Here is a 26074-nt window from a genome sequence, read left to right on the forward strand (position 1 = left end):
AGATTTACAATCCTACAGGAAAAGAAAATATGCTCTACTTATGCCTGCAAATGTAACACTAGTGATTTTCACAATACAGCAGTGGCAATACGTATAATCTCGCAAGTCAAGAAAAAATAGTGCCAACATGCAGGATTAACAGTAACTGTAAGACGACGTATCGGCAAGTACGGTCCCTGAACTATATGGTTAGCAACACTGAATCGAAGACTATAAATCACTATCTTCAGTGTTAATAGGGGAGAAGGAGTATACAGGTGCTCTCCTGACCAACTTTGATTTTCTGGAATGTTACGTCTAGTTGTCCGTATAATTGTGTTAACATTTGATTACTATGCAGTAGCTTCATTGAGATCAGTGGGCGTCCAGAGAGAAGACTGTAAGGTGGTGCCATCTCTCCTCTAGATGTTGGTTTATTATTGTATTATGTAGAGAACAATGACAAGCCTTTACGAATGAATGAATGAATGAATGAATGAATGAATGAATGAATGAATGAATGAATGAATGAATGAATGAATGCCAGGCTCAGTAGCTCAGACAGTAGAATACTGGCCTTCTGAACTCAAGTTGGTGTGTTTGATCACGCCTCAGTCTGGTGGTATTTGAACATACTTGAATACGCCAGCCTTGTGTTGGTAGGTTTACTGGCACGTAAAAGAACTCTTGCAGGAGAAAATTCCAGCATCTTGACATCTTCAAAAACCATCAAAATATTTAGCGGGACTTTAAACCAGTAACATTAATCTCTCGGGCTGGTCCTGCGGTCGCACTTAATAGCATCTGCGAAAGGAATTTATGAAGAATTCTTGGAAATACCATATACCAGTGATCTTCCTGACCATTTGTATTTCATAAGCTTTGTTACTTTAATGCATCTTTGAAGGGAGGAATCATTTACAAAATAGGAACTATTGCCTGCCATGTCTGTTAGAATTTAAACTCCTGATAGTTGAAAGTTAATACTGTCAGAGAAAGTACCAACGGGCTGGTTCCATGAAAAATGATGGGGCCTTCCCATAGTCTTTGAGGTTCTAAAATTTAAAATACCATGTTAGGAGAGAGTGAACTAGTGTAAGTACTTTTCCTAGTGATTTCGACTATGCAAAAAGTGACACAGAAAATATTTTACCTCTTGAAGACAAGATGGAAGACGTGGTGCATTCAGTGAAACATCTACTTATAGTGACATTCAGTGGTCGTAGTCTGAGTTGCAAACTGCGCGTAAATTTCATTTTACTGAACAGTTGGGCCACGGAAGGATTTTGCTGTTGTTTTGGATGCAGTTTTATTCTTCTTTGAGGAGGAAGTTATAAATATATTGTTGAGCAAAGCCTACAAGTGAGTGGCTGTTATGTTAGGACCTAGGAGCGCCTGGCAGGCGACAAAATTATGTGATGCTTGGTGTCAGTATGTTGATGGGTAAAGTACTGAAACCCAACTGATAAGTTATCTTGTTAGAGATGTATTTCTGGATTTCTCAGTCTTTCTGGAAACTATGGAACCTACTCTGTTTACACTCATAATGCAATTCCTGCACTATGTTGACAGTAAACAAGATATTCTTCAAATAATGAACCCAGGCTGCCAATCTTCACATCTCAATTGATGAATCTTTGACCTTGTGAAAGTTAGATTTGGCCTAAAGGCGCAAAGTTTGGATTACAAACTTGTGAATCATCTACAGCTATCCACTATTCACACCCAGGGACATTCGAGACAACATTGGTAAGTCACCCTGAAAATTGTTTTCCTTCCATGAAGTGCTATGAAATCTCACTTGGAAAGCTCATTTAAATACCACTAGAAGCCAGCCTGAAAGGTTACTTGTTGAATCAAATAAGGCAAATGCTGAGGTTGTGCCCACTCATGTTCTATCGTTGCCATAAGACCTATCTGTATCAGTGCAATGTAAAGCAAATTGTGAAATGAAAAAAAATAGCACCTATAACCTTCTGGCATAACTTGTTTTATCTTCCTATTTCTATCATAAATTACATACCTGTCTGATCTCCTTCTAGGTAACTTACTCTACCATCTAACGTACTCTCATGCTCAACCACTTTACCTACATCCATCGGTCATGTGTTAATTCACAGATAGAATACAAATGTGATCCGATCATAGTTCATGACAGTATTCCTTAGCTTTGAGCAGGAATATATCATGTCATTGTAAACAGCAGCTTTGCCAGGGACTTCAAGTATATTTAATCTGTATTATTGCTGACTTGTGGCTGAACACTTACTGTTCTGTGTGATCTGTAGCTTTAAGAACTTGGAATTCGCTTACTTATTTCTTGTGTGTTTTATTTGTAGGTGTGGTCGACTTCCTTTCAACGGAGATCTCTACGTCGAAGCAGAAAAAGTTCAGTCTGGTGACGTTCGTAGACACTCCTGGTCTCGTAGATGGCGACATGCAGTATCCTTTCGACGTTAACGAAGCTGTCTCGTGGCTGGGTGAGTGAGACGTTGAAATATAAGGTACATTCCAAACCCATCCTATTTCTTAACCCAAATAATACATAACTTCAGACAGTTGATTGGAGTATCTGACCCCAGGAGTTGGTCAACAATAGCTTTTCTGTAGTTTGTGCTCTGTGATGGAAGTAATTTCTAGCTTAGTGACACACAACCAGCGGAGCACTTCTCGTTCGTCATTTGTTTCCTTAATGGGAGTTTCTCCGTTGATAGATGAAGTTCTGTGCTGGGTGCGAAAGAGAAGAGAGAAACTGTAATGCTTGATATGGCTGTGTAGCCTATTTATACCACCAGTTCCCTAAGCGGGTGACCTTGAATACGATTCACAGGAAAGGTGTGACCCTCAAACCCTAACTATATACATACATACAGTACATACATACCTCCCCCATGTCGTTCCATCTTAAGCGATCTGTCGGCGAATGAGGCTACTCCCTACAAACCATTATTCTCGTCATTATTCCCTATTGAAGAATAGTTAATCACAAAGTTTATACAAGGAGTAATTTTAATACCACCTCTTCAATACAATTTATTCCACTATTATGTGGATTAAATACACATGGAAATTACCAGAAATCTGAAAGGTACATGTTTCGCTCACTGTTTATTGGGCATCATCAGCCTCAATCAATCTTAAAACACACATGGTCAAAATAATTTACATAAAACGTATTGAAGAATATTTACAATACTGTGGATGCAAAATGTTTACAGTACAAAAATATTGAATAAAACAGAACTTATGCTAAAATCAGTTTGAAAAATTGAAACATTCGTCTGAAAGCAATTGTCACACATTGTTTTTTAAAAAATAATCTATGTCTGACACTGAAATGGATCTTTTTGATAAAAAGCTTGAACAATATATATTACATTTGGAAAACAGAATATTGAAAATAAGGCGTCACAGGACAAGAACAAGATGGTTAAAAGATACAGTATTTGCTCATGTTTGCGGCCAAAATTTAAAATAAGGATGATAATATGTAGTCGAATTGGAGGCGGTATAGATTAAGACGTCTTGGAAAGTTGAACAAAAATCATAGCATGTCGTGAAGTGCTAAAAAACATGGAAGAATTTGCCGTAAACGCTGCTAAAAATATCCAATTAAAAGAAGGTAGGTTGGACGACCATTTTGTGTAACCAGAAAATGCCTCATGTAGACGTGGATGTCCGTAGTAAACAATGTTGTAACTTGGCACCACCACAGCGTCAATACTACACTAGAAGTAGGAACTAATGCTGCAGATACATTAGGACATAAGTTACAACATTGTTTACTATGGACATCCACGTTTACATGAGGCATTTTCTGGTTACACGAAATGGTCGTCCAACCTACCTTCTTTTAATTGGATATTTTTAGCAGCGTTTACGGCAAATTCTTCCATGTTTTTTAGCACTTCATGACATGCTATGGTTTTTATTCAACTTTCCAAGACGTCTTAATCTATACCGCCTCCAATTCGACTACATATTATCATCCTTATTTTAAATTTTGGCTGCAAACATGAGCAAATACTGTATCTTTTAACCATCTTGTTCTTGCCCTGTGACGCCTTATTTTCAATATTCTGTTTTCCAAATGTAATATATATTGTTCAATCTTTTTATCAAAAAGATCCATTTCAGTGTCAGACATAGATTATTTTTTTTAAAAACAATGTGTGACAATTGCTTTCAGACGAATGTTTCAATTTTTCAAACTGATTTTAGCATAAGTTCTGTTTTATTTATTTTATTATTTATTTACATATTTTACGCCCACATTGGAGCACTGAAATCAATACATTTGAGATAATTTCTTCTTCTTCTTCTCCCAGAACTTTTTCATCCTCTCCGACCTGGAAGCCCTTTGTGTGTCCGATATAGTATATTGTTTCCGTTCAACTGCTTTTAGTTTGAGACTTATGCTTTTGTTCTTCAAAATCCTCTTCTCTTTTCTGTCTTTGATTTGTTGCCGAGTTATACCCAATTCTTCCAAATCGTCCTGAACTTCTTTGAACCAATTATTATTGATTTTATTCTTCAAAAAGTAATCGAATAGTTGTTTCAATATCCTGGTGTCTGCTAATCTTGATATGTGACAGAAAAAGGAAATTCTTCTTTTACGCATTGTAGATATTATTGATTCACATTCACGATAGACAATGTTGTTAGGCAACAATCTCCACTGTCCATCAACTTGGTGTTTTTTATTAATAATTGTTCTAAGAATTCTTCTCTCAGTTTTCTGTAATTTGTCTGTTGTAGATTTTACATTTAATTTGAATAAAGTTTCACTAGCATAGGTTGCCTCTGGTTTAACTATGGAATTATAGTGTTTCAGCTTAGCGTTTATCGAAAGAGATTTTTTTTTATAGGTTGGCCAGGTAAGTCTTTGTGCTTGTTTAAATTTAGTTGTTCTGTGTTCTATTGCTTCTTTTTCATTTGTGTTCCATGTTATTATTTCCCCAAGATATTTGTACTGTAAACATTTTGCATCCACAGTATTAACACTTGTAAATATTCTTCAATACGTTTTATGTAAATTATTTTGACCATGTGTGTTTTAAGATTGATTGAGGCTGATGATGCCCAATAAACAGTTGGTGAAACATGTAACCTTCAGATTTCTGGTAATTTCCATGTGTATTTAACCACACAATAGTGGAATAAATTGTATTGAATAGGTGGTATTAAAATTACTCCTTATATAAACTTTGTGAGGCTTCTCCACCAGTTCGGTCTGTGAACCTCCCTCCCTCTTCGATGCTTTCCAAGGTATGTCCTTGCTAAAATTCTGAAAACTCAATCGTCAAAATTGCCAGTGTTTCACCCCAGTGCAGCATGGGCTCATAAGTTGGATACCACACCTTCCCAAGACACTGGCCGGCTAGCACCCCGGTAGTGACACCATTGCAGGCTATCTTGTTACAAGCTTAATGCGGTCCTGACATACTAGGAGAGAATTGCCTCCCAGGCTAGCATGACTAGAAATGTGGCTTTTATTTTTCTATCTTAATCAGAAGCCATATTTCTAGTTATGTCCACACTGTTCAATGTCAGGTTTCACCATGTCCTTGTACATGAGTCTTAGTTGCCCTATTGGTCTTTTGGCTTCAAGTTTTAGATCATATCTTTGTTTCGATAATCTGTTTGCATCCATCTCAGCTGCTGCGATGTTATTCTGTCTTGCAGCCTTGCAACTCGAGCCTGCTTTTGGATTTCCTCATTACGGACTCTATCCCTCCGTGTCTTACCGATCATGCTACGGACAAATCTCATTTCTGCTGATATCTTTACTTCTCATGGTCCATGTTTTGCAACAATTTCTCAGGATCGGTATGTAATAGGTTTCATATATGACTCTTATATTTTATTGGTATTTTCTTGTTATTAGGTCTTTAACAATTCTCGAAGTTACTACCTGTCTGAATTCTGTGAGTAATTACCTTGTCTATAGAACCAGTATTGGAGAAAACACTTCCAAGATGGGTCATCTGTAACTGTTTCCCCTCCATGCCCTGACCATAATCTCGCCTTTTTCTTGGCTGAAGGTGAGTCCATATTCTTTAGCAACTTTCGTCCAGGTGGTTCTTTGTACTTGAAGGACCAAGCAAGTTGGCCGTGCGGTTAGGAGCGCTCGGCTGTGAGTTTGCATCCGGGAGATAGCGGGTTCGAACCCCACTGTCGGCAGCCCTGAAGATGGTTTTCTGTGGTTTCCCATTTTCACACCAGGCAAATTAATTAAGGCCACGGCCACTTCCTTCCCCTTCCTAGACCTTTCCTGTCCCATCGTTGCCATAAGACCTATCTGTATTAGTGCGACGTAAAACAACTAACAAAAAAAAAAAAAAGTACTTGAAGGTCTTAATTAGTCTCGCCACATTCCATAGAAATAACTACATTGGTTTGTACTGAACACTTTGCACACTTAATAAACCTCTATCCTGAATCACAGAGTGACCTATAATTTGAAACTGGAATGCTGTCAATTTCAGGCTTTCATGAAACAAATTAATTAATTCATTCCAAGTTTGAAACATTGACTTTTGTTGTATGAGCTGAAACAAGGTCTTAAAAGATTGCATTCAGACCAACTAGTGGTAGCCACTATCACTGCAATCATACCAATAGCTTGCTTTATATACAGTTCTAACCTAAGAAAGGGGGGGGAAAAAAAAACACATTTTTTCTGAAAGCTATTTATACTTGAAGTATAGGGTGTTCAACTAAATCTCTGTAAAAATATTTGCTATATTTTGTTCTTCACATTGTATCAATTGTTGCTTTATGCCTTTTTTTAAAGTGGTGTTTGTCATTACACCTTCACAGCATTAGCAGATGACAACTCCATTTTGTGCCAGTAAAAATAATTTTTTGTTTGAAAAGATCAGATTGTAAAATACTGTGTAATGAGACAAGTGAAAGGCAGTTATTACACGCACACTGACTGTGTAGTGAGGGTTTTCTGTCATTTCTGATCTTAACTCCAGGCGTTATATAGGAATAAACAGAATCCTCACTTAACATATTTTTCACAAAAAAGATTTTAAGATGAAGATCACAAGTAATAGAAAGGAACAGGGTCTCTCCCTTATAAACCCGGACCGAGCGCACGTTGTTTGCACTCTGGGCCACGGCAGTTACCTCAGTGCAACTTACATCACGTGTGGTCTCCTTGCTTTAACCGTGTGTACAATCTTACCTTATAAAATATGTTGGAAGCGTCATCCTTCATAATGAGGGACTTCACAAACACTATTAGGATTTTCTGCTCACCAACAGCAAGAGTTATGACTGTTCAATCAATCAATACTGATCTGCATTTAGGGCAGTCACCCAGGTGGCAGATTCCCTATCTGTTGCTTTCCTAGCCTTTTCCTAAATGATTTCAGAGAAATTGGAAATTTATTGAACATCTCCCTTGGTAAGTTATTCCAATCCCTAACTCCCCTTCCTATAAATGAATATTTGCCCCAATTTGTCCTCTTGAATTCCAACTTTATCATCATATTGTGATCTTTCTTACTTTTATAAACGCCGTTCAGACTTATTCGTCTACTAATGTCATTCCACGCCATCTCTCCACTGACAGCTCGGAACATACCACTTAGTCGAGCAGCTCTTCTTTTCTCTCATTTCTTCCCAACCCAAACATTGCAACATTTTTGTAACGCTACTCTTTTGTCGGAAATCACCCAGAACAAATCGAGCTGCTTTTCTTTGGATTTTTTCCAGATCTTGAATCGGGTAATCCTGGTGAGGGTCCCATACAGTGGAACCATACCCTAGTTGGGGTCTTACCAGAGACTTATATGCCCTCTCCTTTACATCCTTACTACAACCCCTAAACACCCTCATAACCATGTGCAGAGATCTGTACCCTTTATTTACAATCCCATTTATGTGATTACCCCAAAGAAGATGAAACCAGGCCTCGTCTGAAAAGAACACAAGCTGTGGGTCGAATAAACAATCATTCAGTGATGCAAGATACCACTCACAGTGTCTCACTCTTGTGGCTGGATCAGCAGGTTTTAAACAATAGGCCTCTGTAAACCTGTACGGTATGAGCTTTGTAGCTCTGTGTGCAGAAGAAACCAAAACCCGTACTTGTTGTGCTATTTTTGTGAGTGATTTATTTGACCGTTCAAGATTCGCACCAGTGTCATCTGCACTACCGGTCAAAAGTTCTCAATCACCTATGCACAAAACTAGATACTTTATTTCAATGTACAAACACATTGAAAAAACTAAATAGACCAACAAAATATATTTTCTCTCTCTATCATTAAGTAGAATACAATATGGTTTATATTTTATCCTCTTCAAAGTATCCACCCTTTGCCCTCCAAACAGCTGCACAAACTCTTAGCACTCTGAAAATAAGATTTTGTAGTGTTTGTGTAAAATATTAGAGTCCAACAGCTCTGTAAAATATTCCATAGCTCTTCCACATTAGTTGGCCTGTTTTCGGACCTCCCTGTCGGCCAAATCATATGTTTCAGTTCCCCACATTTCTCATTTCTATTGACATACCCCTCTACACAATTTAGAAGAATGTTTGGGGTCATTGTCCTGCTGCAGAACAAACCCATGACCAATAAGACTCTTGCCAGATGGAACTGCATTGTTGATCAATATCCTGTGATATCCTTCATTCTTTTTGCTTTTTTGCTTTACGTCGCACTGACACAGATAGGTCTTATGGCGACGGTGGGACAGGAAAGGGCTAGGAGTGGGAAGAAAGCGGCCGTTGACTTAATTAAGGTACAGCCCCAGCATTTGCCTCGTTTGAAAATGGGAAACCACGGAAAAGCATCTTCAGGGCTGCCGACAGTGGGGTTCGAAACTACTATCTTCCGAATACTGGATACTGGCCACACTTAGGCGACTGCAGCTATCGAGCTCGGTCCTTCCTTCTTTAATGTTCCATTAATTCGCACTAGTTCACCGACTTTTTCACCCGTAAAACATCCCCACACCATAACCGACCCTCCACCATGCTTCACCGTAGGTGTCACACACTGACTCTTCATACGTTCTCCACGAAGTCGATGAACAAACATTCGACGATGGTTCCCAAATACTTCAGACTTCGATTCATCCATGAATAACACTTTGGACCATTGCTGCACGCTCCAGTTTTTATGTTGCTGTGCCCATTGCATTCTTTTCACCTTATTTTGTGTCCATAATAAAGGTTTTTTTGGCCGCTATGCACCCCTTCAAACCTCATTCACGAAGACGGCGTTGCACTGTTGAGTCAGGGTTCGGAGCAGCTCGCATATTATTGACTTCCCCGTGAATTTCAGGTGCCGTACGAGTCCTCTGACGTTTACTCTGTACACATATGAACTGATCTTCCCTGTATGATGTTACATGGGGTTTTCCAGATCGCGAAACACTTGCATTGGCACCGGTTTGGTTGAACCGCTGCAATGTATACACCAATGTAGATTGGGATATGCCAACTTTTGTTGCTATTGTCCTACTAGAATACCCTTCGTGATACAGAGCTACAATTACAGCACGTTTTTCAGTTCCAATCTCCTGCTTCCATCCTATTTGGAGGTAATATGGTATGTACCTGCTCAGATACACAAACATACTGCTAGCTGCACACAGTGTACCGAAAACTAATGTGAACTGCTTGCTACACAGACAGCTGAAGGAATGAGGCCTATTCAAGTGGACACATTTTGGGTAAAGACACACCAGTGTTGTTGTGGTTACTCATCAGCGACCCTCCATGCGAAGAACCGGTCAAATACACAACAGAGTCGTTTCGTCTTTACATGTTTATGCTTGTTTTATTATCAGAACAGGGCTATGATAGATTATTTAAAACTACATCTCTGTTTTAACCACAAATCCATAGTTGTGATAGGTGATCGAAAACTTTTGACCGGTGATGTAGCTTTTTCTCTGTTAAAACAGTATGTCTGTGGGCATGTTTCTTAATGAGCACTGAGCCACTAGTTTCAAATTTATTTATAGTTACGTGAATCTGTGCTCATCAGAGAAATTGCTGAAGAAATGAATCGCGTCCCCGTCGAGCAGACTCGTACTTAAAATAACTTTTACATACGAAGATACGGTGTTGCAGTGATAACTGTCTCACCATGTTAACAGCTGAGATTCAGACTGGTGACTGATGCTAGGTCGAACATGTGCACTCCCGTTCAGCTGCTTAGGACTCGGAGAGTAGATGCTCCTGGGTTTATAAGGGAGACCCTGTAGAGAGAAACACGATGTCGAGCCAGTGTGGGAAGACGATGTCTACATCTTCACATAGATTGACCCTCTCCACGGCCTCCGATGAGCTGTGGGAAGTGTAGGATAAGAAGAAAGCCAATGAAAGGGGGAAAAAGTGAAGAACAAGGGGTGGTAAGAGATTAGGAACACAGAACAGATACAGAAGTAGAAAAGGAACTCAACAGTTCAATTCAAGTCATGGAAAGGAACAGAGAGATGACAATTTGTTTCTCTTTTCTTTGCAGGTAAGATGGCTGACTTAGTATTTGTGTTCTTTGACCCAATTGGACAAGCTCTCTGCAAAAGAACCCTCACCTTGGTTGAGAAACTCAACACCAATCACACAGAGAAGATGCGCTTCTACCTCTCCAAGGCAGACGACGCGGGCGACGAGTCTGACAGACAGAGGTAAGGTATTTTATCCGATACTCGAAAAGCGTAAATGAATGTCATGCTGCTTGCTAAAGGAACAGGTGAACAAGATAGAACAGCAGGGGAATGAAGATCAGAAGAAAGAGGAAAGGATACAGATGTACCAACATATGGGGCAGCATGCAGGCAGTTGAAGCCAAGTTTCTGAGGAGCATGGTTCACAAGACAAGAAGGAACAAAGTTAAAAATTAGGACGAGTCAGGCAATTAAAGTGGAGAAGTTTGAGAGGAACAGCTTGTGATGGTACGGCACGCACCAAACAGATGAGCAGTGAAAGGATGACAAAACAGACATTCGAATTGAAAAACAGCCTTAGGCTGGACAACGATATTAAATGAGCCATGGTGGAAAGCAGTGGCGTGCACCGAACCTGCTGGGGTAAAGAACTTTGTATTAACCTTTTCTAATTATTCCTCAGAATGCTTTTTATAATGTTTAAAAATTGTGCGAACATCTAAGCCAAGCCAAGTACAGTTGTCTCAACAGTCCGTTCGCACTACTGCAGTTCAGCTTCTCCAGCGAGCTGGGTTTCCTTGCCGGCGCAAAAGAGAGCTACCCCAGGGAAATTTAAGGTCGCTTGGGTGACGCGTGCACTTGAAGTTTCCTCGAGGCAGAGCTGTGCCCCCTCCCCTGACAGCAATTTACGGTGACAGGCCACCTAGCTTAGGTAACAGGTGTTAGTTTTAATACAGGTAAACCCCGTTATACGCGGATTCGTTATCCGCAATTTCACATATACGCGATTTTGGTTTTAAGTCTAGTGATGCCATCTGTTAACTACATGGAAGCTGTAATGTCTTGAGGCGGGTACAGACATGCGTGCCGAACTCTGTAACGTACACTACGTCGCGCGGGAAGGTTAAACGTGGCAAGCGCATCTCTACTAGTGTCTTCTGCCGTGTTTATTGAGACGTAAATCGTCATTTCCGGTCATTAGAGCTGTGAAGTTACACCTGACAGGTTTCGTGTTTAAAACGCCGGGCAAAAGGAAAAAAATTGAACCTGTCGAAGGAAAGAAGCGTGACCATGGACGTATTCGTTAGAAACAATGTTAGAAGTTTTGGATCGCTACCGGTATGAGAAAAGTGAGCGTATTGATGACATTCAGCATGCTTTGGGACTTAGTGAATCCACTGTGAAAACTATTCCTGACAATCCGGAATCAATTCGAAAAACTGCTCAATCTTCTACTAACTTAAGTGTGACTAGAGTGACCAAATCTCGCTCGGAAGCGATGGAAAGAATGGATTGGATTGAGCATCACAGCCAACAACACATGCCCTTCTCCGGAGCTGCTATTCAAGCTAAAGCCAAGAGCTTGTATGCGGAGTTTAGTTTATTATTGTGTGTTTCAGTGTTAAATTTTTAAGTGTATAAAGTTTGCATTAAAATGCGTTTCAGAAACAGGATAATGGTTATATTTTGTAAAAGTACTAAGATCTCTGCTATTTTAAACTTAATATGTAAGTAAACAGAAACCCAACCCTGTACTTTATATATAAATTGAATCTTGATTTACGCGAATTCACTATGCGCGGTAATTCCGCGGAACGTAACTATCGCGTGTAACGAGGTCTAGGTGTACTTGACACTGGAAGTCTTCAGCGCCACACACTAGAGACTGCAAGAAAAAATATCAACATCTTAACAGTATAGCCACTTGCACATCGTCTTGCTAATAAAAACAGAGCCAGTATATGAAATCAATTGTAATATAGAAGAATATATTTTAGTCTTGGGTTTTGGCATGTATACAGTTTTTTTGAACAATTCATTGATGGTATGTGTTCCAATAGCCGCAGAAGAGAACAGCATGAACACAGAGTTAAGCGCGAATGGTTCTCTGTGATGGTGGTATATAGTGAATTTTTGTAGTGTTCCTCTTGGATTATAGGTGAAGGTTTCATAAGTTCTGTGGCATTCTTTATGAATATAACGTGCGTCATACGTCGCGACAAATATTTTCCCTCATTTATCGTTGATGCACGTACACTCAGTATGCGAGTGAAACTATAAAACTTCAACGACGGTAAAATACCAGTTAAATGTTGCCGATTAGTTTAGATTAGGCTTTTTAAGTAAAAAAACAAATAGTTAGTCCCAGTGTATTTTTGTGAAAACCATGACTGTACTATCATGAAGTGTCACTGGATGAAACTGTAAGTACATTGTTTAAAATCTGCTATAGATTAAGTTGTGATGGTGTCGTCACTGCCGTGGAAGTGTGTGCGAGCGTGTGGTTGAAAATATTCTTGAAAGATCTTTCTCAGGTAGACCTTTCCACGAAAAATGCAGCCTTATAAAATGGTAATGTTGACTTTAGAGAGTGTAGTGGGGCTACGATTGTTTTTTTGCGGCTGGGGCGATGAATATGTTCACCGCACGCCACTGCTGGAAAGTGGAGGGGAAGCATATTAGCCCCAAACTGGATGAACTGGACTAGCTTAAATAGACTATTAAGTGTCTTCCCACCCCGAGTCTGTTTATATCTACTATCGGGTCTCTCTTTAGGCTTGATCTGTGCCTTGTATAGCCCTTAAGCTGGCTGCTGTGTCTGCTACATGGATTAATTCCCTTGTAGATACTGAGGTAACGCACAGTCAGTGTGAACCATGCTCCTCAGAAGAAAACCAAGTTCATTGCATCTCAGAAAAGATAGCCCTTCAGTGCCATTTAAACTGCTTATGCATCAATTTTGAGACTCTATTCTACTCTACCAGATGAGAGCAAGACAGATCTATGCCCGGGTTGTAATTAACTTCGTCAGGTGAACACCAAATACATCACCAGAGATCCTTTACATCCCAACATTGTATGACAGTGCACTTCGGACTTCCTCTGCCAGATTGCGCTCGCAGAGGGAGCTACAGTGCAGTGACTTGTTCTTCATTTGCTGCTCATTTTGTGAATTCTGACTGAAATGTAGCTTTGTAATCAGAGGCACGTGCTTTTCCTGCGTATCAGCAGCTGATATCTTACACGTGAACTAGATGTTCATTGATGTTTTCAATGATATCAACAGCACAAGGCCAAGGACTGTTTGTTATGTAGTCACTGGCTTCTCATGCTCATTCTGTGGATCATTGACATCTGAATCTCAAAGTTATAGGCTCAAACGCAGTAGAGGAAGTTGAGTTTTGGCTGAAGAAGATATGAGAGAGTTGTCTGGCAGGGAGATCTGTTTACCGTAGCAATCGAATAGGTGTTCAGAAATCTCTCGCTGGAGTCAAAAGCAATAGTGGTTGTTGTACCTTACTTGAATCATTTAAGTTTTTAAGGTGGCATATTCCTTATCAGCAGTGTCGATAACTGTTTACAAATGTGATGGGCACAGGGCATACTCTCATTATAGTGGATGGTAACCTTATTGAATTTAGTGAAAGTTAGTGATTCCTTTAATTGGAATATTTCCACCATTCATTGCTTAGTAAAATATAAATACACAATTAGAACATGTTTCAGTCTGAGAGATGTCTTTCAGCTAATGAAATCACGATATTCATCAGTTGCAGCTATAAAGCTGAGTCTACAAAATCAAACTGCAGAATTCAAACACAGAATTGGGCTGAGCTGGGCAGTCTTTGGCAAATTCAATGACTTTCTGAAACCCCAAAATTTTCAGTCAACCTGAAGCAAAGACATGCATACTGCCAGTCATGACCTGGGTCTGGAAGCAGTGCTGAGAAACTATATGTCAGCTATGGAAAGGGCAAAGCGATTGTGTGAGAAAAAAAGTTGTGAGAAGCAGAAGTGTAATGGACATCATAAAGTGTGTGGGGTATGTGGTCATAAGCTCAGAGGAGAAGTGCACCAAGCAGCTCGTATGCATTCTCAAGGAGTTTATGTTGTGCCGGATGCAGATTCCCCAGGAAAGAATGGTGTGGAAGCCTATGTCGAGGAGTGGATGACCTCGGGCTGAAGAGGAGGCGTTGGAAGTCTATTCAGTACTCTCGTGCAATGTCAGCATGCAAGAGATCTCTGGTGACACGTTTGGTTTTTACTGGGCGGAGTTAATTAAACCTGTGCCAGGCCTGCTGTCATTTTTTGATGCAAAGTGTAGCTTCCAGTCTCGTCCATGGCTGGAAGTGCTGAGCAATGACATTCAGAGCACAACCAGTGTGTGAGTGTTGCACGTTCTGCCCCAGCAAGGAAAGCAATGGCAAATTACCTCCCTCTCCATCTTGCCTAGTATACCGCATTTTGATGCCACCATTGTTTTTGCTGTTTCCCTAATAACCCCATAACCTTTGGTTGTGTTCTGTGAGGATCCAACTGGCCTGACATGCAGTGTTCAGTCAAAATCCTGCACACGCTAGTTGAGCTCTGGCGGTGTTTGAAGCCTTGTGTTGGTAGATTTTCTGACAAGTAAAAGAACTGCTACAGGACAAAATGTCTGGCACGTCAGTGTCTCCAAAAACCACAAAAATAATCAGTAGGACATTGAGTCATGACCATTATGTATTGGATTTTAAATACAGGATGTATCATAATTATACCGACAAAAAAAAAAAAAAATCTTTGTGTTATGTTAAGAATGATGGTGCAATCGGATTGGTGGAGAAAATTTTTCTTTTCCAGAAAATGAGGTTACAAGTCACATTGACAACCTCGCCGTACTTGCTATGCCAGTGCATAAGCCGCTACTGTGCTGTATGATGCTCCACGCGTATGCACAGGATTGTCCTTGTCTCTTGTAGGCAATATCCACAGTCAAAGGTTGCACCAGACCGTTTCTCGTCGCAGCAACATTCAACACGCTGGAAGATTCAACATTGCTGCCCTACGATTGTCTATTCCTTCAGTCTGATGCACAGCAAGTTTGTCATTTTGAATCGCATGCCCGGAAGTAACTAAGTAACTCCATTTTCTCCGCCGATCCCATCGTTCTTAACCCTCTGAGACCCGAGAGTAAACTGGAGGTGTGAATTTTTGTTTGTATGTCAAAAACTGACTAAAATGCTCTTAATTACATATATATAGTTTATTTTACAAAATAAAAGTTAACAACTGAGAAACAGCACCCACACAATTGCACATCAGAACTATTCACTTCTTACAAAAAATAAAAAAAATTCAGCTCAATACATGTAAATATGCACATGTACTGTACATTAATTTACATGCTTCTTTGAGTACATTCTTATATTCAGTAAAGCTTCTAGATTAATATGAATGCAATAAATACTTACTTTTGGCATTACTGTTTCCCGTCATCCTGCACCCTGGTGGTCAAGCGCTAAATAAAAACAACTGAAGTACATGCAACGTGTCCCGCACAAGCACTGCAGTCCAGTCTAGCACCAACAAAACATCAAATACTCTCAGACATAAATAAAATACGAACCTGCACAGAAAGGTTTAACATAACATGAAGAGCATCCCTAATTTTTTTTGCAGGTATAGTTTTGATACATCCTGTATAAAGTCCAGTGTACAAGTGCACAATGTCATTAAATGTGCTTGGTTTAGCTTCTCTCACTTGATGTGTATAATCTGAGCATATTTTTGTGCAGGGTGATGATGCAGATCGTCCAGGAGCTGTGCAAGAGGCCAGGTCTGAATCGCACTGGCTTTGACATGCCTACCATCTACATTCCAGAATTGAACAAGGTAAGTATTCAACTGATGTAAAAGTTTGAAAAGTAGCATTTCTAGGACTAAAGTGCGGTTGGAAAGAAACATAAGAGAAGTGAATGTCAGGTTGGAACAAGTTTTTAGGATGTATATTCTCCTAGGATGGTAGTATAGTAAGTGAAATGGAATCAAGGTGTAGCAAAACTAATGTAGTGAGCTTACAGTTGTAATCAGTGGTATTTTGTATGAAAGAAGCAGGTTCTCCAGCAAAATTATATTTACATCAATCTCTTTTCAGATCAATTTTGCTGTACTAGCATACCCTTCCGAGAACACTTGTGTGGAAACCCAACGCCCCCACCCCTGCATTTCTCCCCATATCCTTATGTAAGATGTTAGTGAAACATGTTTATTTTTATAAAAAATGATATAAACCTTCCTATTTTGTGTACAAGCCATCTCCTCCTGTCTTCGTACATTTTCTGTTCCAGGACATCTTCCCATCTGAGACCTCTCTCCACCACATCTGATCTCACTGTCTCCATCCAGAATTTCCTTGGCTTTCCCGTTGCTCTTTTTTTGCTATTTGCTTTACATCGCACCGACACAGATATGTCTTACGGCAACGATGGGATAGGAAAGGCCTAGGAAATGGAAGGAGGCAGCCATGTCCTTAATTAAGGTACAGCCCCAACATTTGCCTGGTGTGAAAATAGGAAGCCACGGAAAACCATCTTCAGGGCTGCCGATAGTGGGGTTCGAACCCACTATCTCCCGATTACTGGATACTGGCTGCACTTAAGCGACTGCACCTATCGAGCTCGGTGCTTTTTTTTTTTTTTTTTTCAGGAAGGCCGAAGTATTATCTGGCAGGTTTTACCGTTGAAGTCATTGCTTCTTTATTACACTGGTCACAGGGACCTCAATGCCGGATACCTTCCTAATTTACTTCATTCCTGATTTTGTCCTTTCAAATAGTTTGATTTATAGTTCTAAAACTTGTGGAATATAAAATCAAATGCAGTGCAATTTATATTTAGCAAAATTTTATTTTTTCAAAAACATATTTAGATGATAATTTACTTAAAAGCCATAATGAATGAATAAGAAAACTAGTTGTGATGGATCCAAAATGAAATGGTGCATGACTTTTAGTGCCGGGAGTGTCCGAGGACATGTTCGGCTCGCCAAGTGCAGGTCTTTTGATTTAATGCCCATAGACCACCTGCACGTCGTGGTGAGGATGAAATGATGATGAAGATGACACATAAACCCAGCCGCCGTGCCAGCAAAATTAACCAATAATTCCCGACCCTGCCGGGAATCGAACCCGGGACTCCTCTGACCAAAGACCAGCACGCTAACCATTTAGCCATGGAGCCAGACTGATGGACCCAAGATGTCCTAAAATTCCCAAATTCTCACCAATTGTAAATTGTAGGAATAGCCCCCACATTTCAGTTATCTAAATGTTTACTTAAACACTTACAAAAGCACACTAAAATAGAAAATAAACTCTATACTAAATTCATAAGAAGCTATTGATAAGATACAGTCAACAAAAACGAGACCTTAATGGTATTCTACAATGTAACAAAAATATACTCTAATATCCACATAAAGGATTTTGTTTTAAAAGCACAGTAAATTGAGTATTTTGTACAGAAATGACATTTCATCTAATTTAAAGCATTGTAGGTACCATCTTATACGGAACGACTTACAAATGTACTGTCACTGTAAGACCTCTCCAAGACACAAGCAGTCATTATTGGCTCTCAAAAATTGTTGACCATACTGCGATACGAAACTCTTCCTCCAGTTATACTGAATGGCAGAGTTATTTCATTTAGCCAAACTGTGAGAAATCTTTTAGTGACAATGAACAAAACATTAAATTGGGCTGATTGTATTAAAAGTGTTTGTAAAAAAATATTTTCGATACTTCATTGTTAATATTTTGCCTTGTAATGTGAGAGTCAAACTCGTACAAACACTAGTGCTTCCCGTCCTTGACTACTGTGATGTTGTTCTTGTAAACGCAACAACAGAGCAGACTTCGAAACTTCAGAGAGCGCTTAATTGTTACCTTAGATTTATATATAGTCTGAGTTATGATACACTTGTCACCCCATACTATCACACTATTGCATGGCTGAAACCTGATAAGCGACAAACGCGTGACATACCGATACAGATTTGCAGACTGCTCTCAGAAGGCAGACCACTATACATTTCATCCCAGCTTAAGTATTTGTCCTCCTTTCACAGCAGTAATACCCCCTCTGGTTCCTCCCTTTCTATTCCTGTTCACCGATCCTCTATTTTTAACAATGCCTTTGTTGTGATGGGTTCTAGACTTTGAAATTCCCTGCCTGTCAGTATCAGAAACACCATCTCATTACTTAAATTTAAGACTGCTTGCCAAGACTACCTGCTGAATGCAGCTGTGTAATGAGTGAATGAAGGTGAGTTAGAAAAGTGTAATGTATTATTGTGTGGTTATTATTTACTATATATTATTATCTTATTATATTATTACTATATATTATTATCTACCCATGGTTTATGGTGTGGGTTACTGTAGTCACGTCCTAGTTCGTGAACCATGGGCAACGGCTGAGTGGCCTAGTAAGTGGTCCTGAGAGTCGGGTTGCTATGGAATGGGATTGGGCATCTCGGACATATTCTGAGCCGTGGCCCTCCTTGTGCTCAGGCGGCTAGGACTATACAATTCACCGGTGGCCCATAACCTGTTAGAGGAGAGATCCTCAATTGGACTTTGTGCAAGTAGGGTAGCATCCTGCTTCATGAATTTACTGAGTTCAGAACATTTTAAGCAAGCCTGGGACCTATGGGAATAATGGACTCCCACTCCTATTTGACAGGCAAGGGACTCCTTGGAAACAACTTGGCGAACAAAATGGAATTCAATGGGGAGCTGTCAATATTAATGTGGCTTATGGAAGAAGGAAAGTAGAACTGGCTGAGTCTGCAAACAGGATGCATCTGGATGTGCTAGGCGTAAGTGATATTCGGGTAAGGGGAGATAACGAGGGAGAGATAGGAAATTATAAAATGTACTTGATGGGTATTAGAAAGGGAAGGGCAGAATCTGGAGTAGGGCTCTTTATCAGGAATACCATTGCACGCAGCATAGTTTCTGTTAGGCACGTAAATGAGCGAATGATGTGGGTAGATTTGTCAGTTGCAGGATTTAGGACTAGAATTGTCTCCGTGTATTCACCATGTGAGGGTGCAGATGAGGATGAAGTTGACAAGTTTTATGAAGCATTGAGTGACATCGTGGTCAGGGTCAACAGCAAGGATAGAATAGTGCTAATGGGCGATTTCAATGCGAGAGTTGGGAATAGAACTGAAGGATACGAAAGGGTGGTTGGTAAATGTGGCGAAGATATGGAAGCTAATGGGAATGGGAAGCATTTGCTGGACTTCTGTAGTAGGATGGGTTTAGCAGTTACGAATACATTCTTCAAGCATAAGGCTATTCACCGCTACATATGGGAGGCTAGGGGTACCAGATCCATAATAGACTATATCGTAACCGACTTTGAATTCAGGAAATCTGTTAGGAATGTACGAGTTTTCCAGAGATTTTTTGATGATACAGACCACTATCTGCTCTGTAGTGAACTAAGTATTTCCAGGCCTAGGGTAGAGAAAGTGAAATCTGTCTGCAAACGAATAAGGGTATAAAATCTCCAGGACGAGGAAATTAGACAGAAGTACATGGATATGATTAGAGAGAAGTTTGGAACAGTAGACAGTAAGCAGGTTCAGGATATAGAAAGTGAATGGGTGGCATACAGGGATGCTGTAGTAGAAACAGCAAGGGAATGCCTAGGAACAACTGTGTGTAAAGATGGGAAAAGGCAAACATCTTGGTGGAATGATGTAGTGAGAGCAGCTTGTAAACGTAAAAAGAAGGCTTATCAGAAATGGCTCCAAACAAGGACCGAGGCAGACAGGGATTTGTACATAAATGAAAGAAACGGAGCGAAACAAATAGTTGTTGAATCCAAAAAGAAGTCGTGGGAAGATTTTGGTATTAACCTGGAAAGGCTAGGTCAAGCAGCAGGGAAATCTTTCTGAACAGTAATAAAGAATCTTAGGAAGGGAGGGAAAAAGGAAATGAACAGTGTTTTGAGTAATTCAGGTGAACTCATAATAGATCCCAGGGAATCACTGGAGAGGAGGAGGAGGAAATATTTTGAACATCTTCTCAATGTAAAAGGAAATCATCCTGGTGAAATTACGCTTGAGGAAGTGGAAAGGATGGTAAATAAACTCCATTGTCATAAAGCAGCAGGAGTAGATGAAATTAGACCTGAAATGGTGAAGTATAGTGGGAAGGCAGGGATGAAATGGCTTCATAGAGTAGTGAGATTAGCATGGAGTGTTGGTAAGGTACCTTCAGATAGGACAAGAGCAGTAATTGCACCTATCTATAAGCAAGAAAACAGGAAGGATTGCAACAACTATCGAGGTAACTCTTTGATTGGTATACCAGGCAAAGTATTCACTGGCATCTTGGAAGGGAGGGTGCGATCAGTCGTAGAGAGGAAGTTGGATGAAAACCAGTGTGGTTTCAGACCACAGAGAGGCTGTCAGGATCAGATTTTCAGTATGCACCAGGTAATTGAAAAATGTTACGAGAGGAATTGGCAGTTGTGTTTGTTTTCTAGATCTAGAGAAAACATATGACAGGGTACCGAGGAACAAGATGTTCGCTATACTGGGGGACTATGGAATTAAAGGTAGATTGTTAAAATCAATCAAAGGCATTTATGTTGACAATTGGGCTTCAGTAAGAATTGATGGTAGAATTAGTCCTTGGTTCAGGGTACTTACAGGGGTCAGACAAGACTGTAATCTCTCACCTTTGCTGTTCATAGTTTACATGAATCATCTGCTGAAAGGTATAAAATGGCAGGGAGGGATTCAGTTAGGTGGAAATGCAGTAAGCAGTCTGGCCTATGCTGACGACTTGGTCTTAATGGCAGCTTGTGCCGAAAGCCTGCAGTCTAATATCTTGGAACTTGAAAATAGGTGCAATGAGTATGGTATGAAGACTAAATTAATGTCAGTAGGTAAGAAATTCAACAGAATTGAATGTCAGATTAGTGATACAAAGCTAGAACAGGTCGATAATTTCAAGTATTTTGGTTGTGTGTTCTCCCAGGATGGTAATATTGTAAGCGAGATTGAATCAAGGTGCCGTAAAGCTAATGCAATGAGCTTGCAGTTGCGATCAGCAGTATTCTGTAAGAAGGAAGTCAGCTCCCAGACGAAACTATATTTATATCGGTCTATTTTCTGACCAACTTTGCTTTACGGGAGCGAAAGCTGGGTGGACTCAGGATATCTTATTCATAAGTTAGAAGTAACAGACATGAAAGTAGCAAGAATGATTGCTGGTACAAACAGGTGGGAACAACGGCAGGAGGGTACTCGGAATGAGGAGATAAAGACTAATTTAGGAATGAACTCAATAGATGAAGCTGTACGCATAAACCGGCTTCGGTGGTGGGGTCATGTGAGGCGAATGGAGGAGGATAGGTTACCTAGGAGAATAATGGACTCTGCTGTGGAGGGTAAGAGAAGTAGAGGTAGACCAAGGCGACGATGGTTAGACTCAGTCTCTAACGATTTAAAGATAAGAGGTATAGAACTAAATGAGGCCACAACACTAGTTAAAATTGACATAATAAATAAAGAGGTTCAACCTATTCAATACAAAAGAATAAGAAATGCAGTGATTACATTCTTATTTAATAATAAGTAGAAGTGGTACTGGTTTCCACCCTAGTCCAGGTCATCATCAGCCAATTAAAACATGAAAAACAATGCAGAGGGAAAATAAAATAAAAGATTGAGTTCACTCCAGATCAGTAGAAGAGGCGAAATAAACGACAGGGGTAGACACTGTAAAATTCAGAAGAAGTTAAATGTAAGTCACTTAAAAGAAAACAGTGCGTAACTTTCTGAGCGGCAGTATGGCACACGTAGTGTTAGGCAAAGTCTTATAATGTTTATGAAAAGCGGAGAACAGTTAAATGAGTTAGCTTGAATACACTGTCAGGCACAAAGTCATAACGCAATCGACAGATATGAAGATCCATAATCGTGCTGAAGCTGAAGATGAGTAGATCAATTGAAGTAACTTGCAAGCTCCCGGTGATCAGCGCGATATATTCAACATCAGGCACAGTGGTTTTAAAGGCCAACGTAAAATGAAGAATAGATTAATGAATCAGTATTTGCTTCAGTTGCGGGAATGTAAGTATATATAGATACATTTAATATAATTCAATATAACTGAATATTAACTGAAAAAGTAATTGTGATCCTGTAGAATTTTTGGAACAGTTGAGGTGAAAAAACAAATGTGAAGAGAAAAAATATAGTAAAAAGCACAATACCGGAAACAAATGAAAACGTAAATGCACTATTTTATAAAATAAATTTCATCGTAATGTCTGTATTGTCGTACGTATACTTTAAGGTTTAGTTTCAATATTCCACCTTTACAATACCATAAGTTTATTGTTTATTTATTTAAACAACATTATTAAATAATACGGGACATGTTTCGTCTAACTTGTAGACATCATCAGCTGTAAGATATTCAAGAAAAAGCTTTAAAAAGGACAAGGACAGAACAAACACAATAAAATAAATCGGTTGTCGAACAACGTCAATCAAAATAGCGAGGATGTTTCAGATTGTTCCAAGTACAAACATTCAAATCCTGTTGATAAAAAAACTTAAATTCACACACATGTTCTCATGTTCTCAATGTCTTTAATGATAATGTATTTATTATCTACCCTTAATATCTGCTCCTAATGAAGTATCACTACAGTGGTTAAGTGTAAGAGAGGGTCAAGAGCCCTAACTTCGCCACCTACAAAGGCATAATAAATAGAATAGAATAGAAATGAATAAAAACTATAAACTTATTAGACCTATTTAGTTTATTTTCTGCGTTGAACCGTGGTGTTGTTTTCTGTACATTATGTGCAGTTTGCCGACGTTTGTCAAGGTGACTGAAATACCCCTACTGAGCAATCACACTGACAGCCTAGCCTTTCTGACTGATGTAAGCCCCCTGTCTGTCACAGCCTGCGCCGTTATGTAATAGGAGGTTCAACCTTTCGTGTGTATGTTGTGGTCAGTAATTCTTCGATGCCTCTCATACACAGACCTCCTAGTTGTAAGTGGCTGATGGTCATCATTATGATTGAAACTAGTCCCACAATGTGATACATATATAGTCACATATAAATATGTATTGATTAGGTGGAATTCTGAAGTATATCTGTTGTAATAGATGTAACCTGTGCAACCACATGCTTCATGCAAGGATTGGCCTGTTAAGCCATCAACACAGAATGAATAAATGATGACAGGAGAAACAAGCACTGGTCAATAAGAACAACTTGTATAGAACACGTCCACCCTACGACATTGTCTGTAGACTCTGACAAAAGTAAATATCATCCAAATATTTTAGATTTAAAACATGTAATTTCATGTACCTGTCATTCATTCTGTAAGTCTCATAATGTTGGCAGTCATGACTTTGCTATTACATACAGACGTTATAGGTGAGTAGGGAGTAAGTGTTCTGCTTCGCAAGAGGCTTTTCATTTTTACCTCTCTTTTCATTGGTAATTTCGGCGATGATGATGATGATGATGATGATGATGATGATTGTATGGCTCATCTACCGCGTGCAAGCATTTTTCACTAGTGCCATCTTGGCGGCCTATGTGGCAATTTTGACGTTTCATTTTACTCTACCACGCATATCTGTTGGGTGATCTGTGTTTGAATTTTAATTTATTTTTATGGGTAAACACCAAATGCATCCCCAGAGATCTTTCACGTACCAACATCATACAATATGGACTGTCCAATGGACTTACTTCCACCCTTCAAAAATCCAACTTCCTCTGACGGGTTTGAACTCGGCATCTTGTAATCTGGAGGCCAGCACTCAACCTCTGATCCACAGAGAAAGATATTTCAATCTCTTGTTAGAAATGTTGCTCAAGTGACCTAATTTTTACAAATTAATGTTTTATTGGCTGTAAAAGTTTTGTTTTTCTTTTGTTCTGTGTTGTTAATTTAAAGATTGAAAATAAATTACTGAAGAAAAGAAATAAAATCTTTGCTCACCTTTAACCAGTTTCCTTTGCCTTCTGCTGTAATGCGGAGTGTAGCCTTCTTCGTATCATTGTTTCACAATTCCTGCTGCTGATGAGCCCATCACCAAGAGAAGATTACCACTAGAACAACGTGGTCCAGCTGTAATGTGTGCTAGCCCAGACAGTGGAAGGAGAAGGACAAACCCTTCTTTTATCTCAGATATTTCTTTGTTACACAGGTGCAGCAGAAATAACTCCCAAATGTTACCACGTAAATAACAAAGCCGTGTATTTCACAGTTTGAAAGAGCCGTGGCTTACATTGGTAGACTTGAGCAGCGTTAACAGTGATGTGTGGGGTGGGGGCCTTGCTTCGTGCTGTGGAGTGGAGAGCATCATGGGTTCATCGTTGAAACATACTTAAAAAATTCTTTCTCCGTTACTAAAACATAGCGCTTATTTTGTAGATGATTTAGACTAAGTGGACATGCAAAGATCCTGACAGGAAAACCATTTTTTTATAGCTCGCTTATTTGAGAAGAAGGGGTTTGACTTTTAAAACAAAGCTGCCTGGTGGGCCTCGTTTTATTATAAGCTGTAAATTTCATTTTTTGTTCCGTATTGAAGTGCAGTTATAACAAATAAGAAATAAATATTGTATTGAAAAGGTGGACCCTTTTGTCAATTTATTTCTTATATATAGGACTTATGGTAAGCCTCGTAGCGTTTGAATACCAGAGAACATCCCTGCAGTGAGACAAGCCGTTACATAATCTCCTCAACGTTTGGTCGGTAGGCATGCAGTTGCTATGGGGCTATCCTGTTTCACTTTAAGGAGAATTTTACACACGTAAAAGGATGGCTCCACAGGCACTCGGTGAATTTGATTGTGCCACCCAAGGAGCATTTTGTTAGACTATCCTGGAAGCTCTTCCTGCTGATGCCACACTTCGTTCTCTGGTTGCACTTTCCATCCATTAATTTTTTTCCTATAGAGCAGGGCCTCTCAGGGTGCATGCGCGTGGTGCATGCACTGTGCACGGTGCAAAAGACGACTTCGCTTGGTTGACCAGAGTGCAGACCCCCCACTCCTCTCTCCCTACACCTGTCTCTCCGTTCGGCCTGTCTCCGCGTTCCTCACCTTCACTGCAGTTTCTCCCCCACTGCGAAATGTTTACGTGTGGTGAGCGGAGACGCACAGTTGTATGGGACAAGGTTACCAGTGTTATTAAAAAAATTAAAAAAGTGAATTAGAAATACACATACATGTTTGAGAGGAATGTAAACATAATTTTAAAAAATGCAGAACCCGTAACCAAAATGAAAATGCTACAGTACTGGAACAAAACTCATTTGTGGATATAGAATGCTCTTCTTCAAGCTGTTTCAACTTCCTTAATTCTTTCTCTCTGACGTCTCCTATGATTTCACAATAATTTTCCGAATGTAGTCTGTTGTAGTGTCTTTCCATAGGTGATTTTCTTACGCACGTAATTATCGTCCCACAGATTAAGCATTTGGCGTTATCGTCACGACAAACAAACAAAAAAAATACGAAAGTTCCCAGTTAGATTGAAATGGACTTTCGGAAGTCTTTGCTTTCTTCGAAACAGGTTGCTCCATTATTATGTTGTTGTCGTGCGTTTGTCTATTTCACTGATAAACACG

At 39.6% G+C, this 26074-nt stretch overlaps 1 protein-coding gene across 3 annotated transcripts in view; it reads left to right on the top strand.

Moving 5' to 3' along the window:
- The window catches only part of LOC137503384 (sarcalumenin-like), a 262108-nt gene that overhangs the window by 163515 nt on the left and 72519 nt on the right, over positions 1-26074 (top strand). For all 3 annotated transcript variants that reach the window (XM_068230976.1, XM_068230977.1, XM_068230978.1), the window contains 3 exons: positions 2319-2459; positions 10473-10635; positions 16173-16269. In XM_068230976.1, the coding sequence (XP_068087077.1) occupies positions 2319-2459; positions 10473-10635; positions 16173-16269 (401 nt within the window). The remainder of the gene's footprint in view (positions 1-2318; positions 2460-10472; positions 10636-16172; positions 16270-26074) is intronic.

This window comes from Anabrus simplex, chromosome X (assembly GCF_040414725.1).
Source record: "Anabrus simplex isolate iqAnaSimp1 chromosome X, ASM4041472v1, whole genome shotgun sequence".
NCBI lineage: Eukaryota > Metazoa > Arthropoda > Insecta > Orthoptera > Tettigoniidae > Anabrus > Anabrus simplex.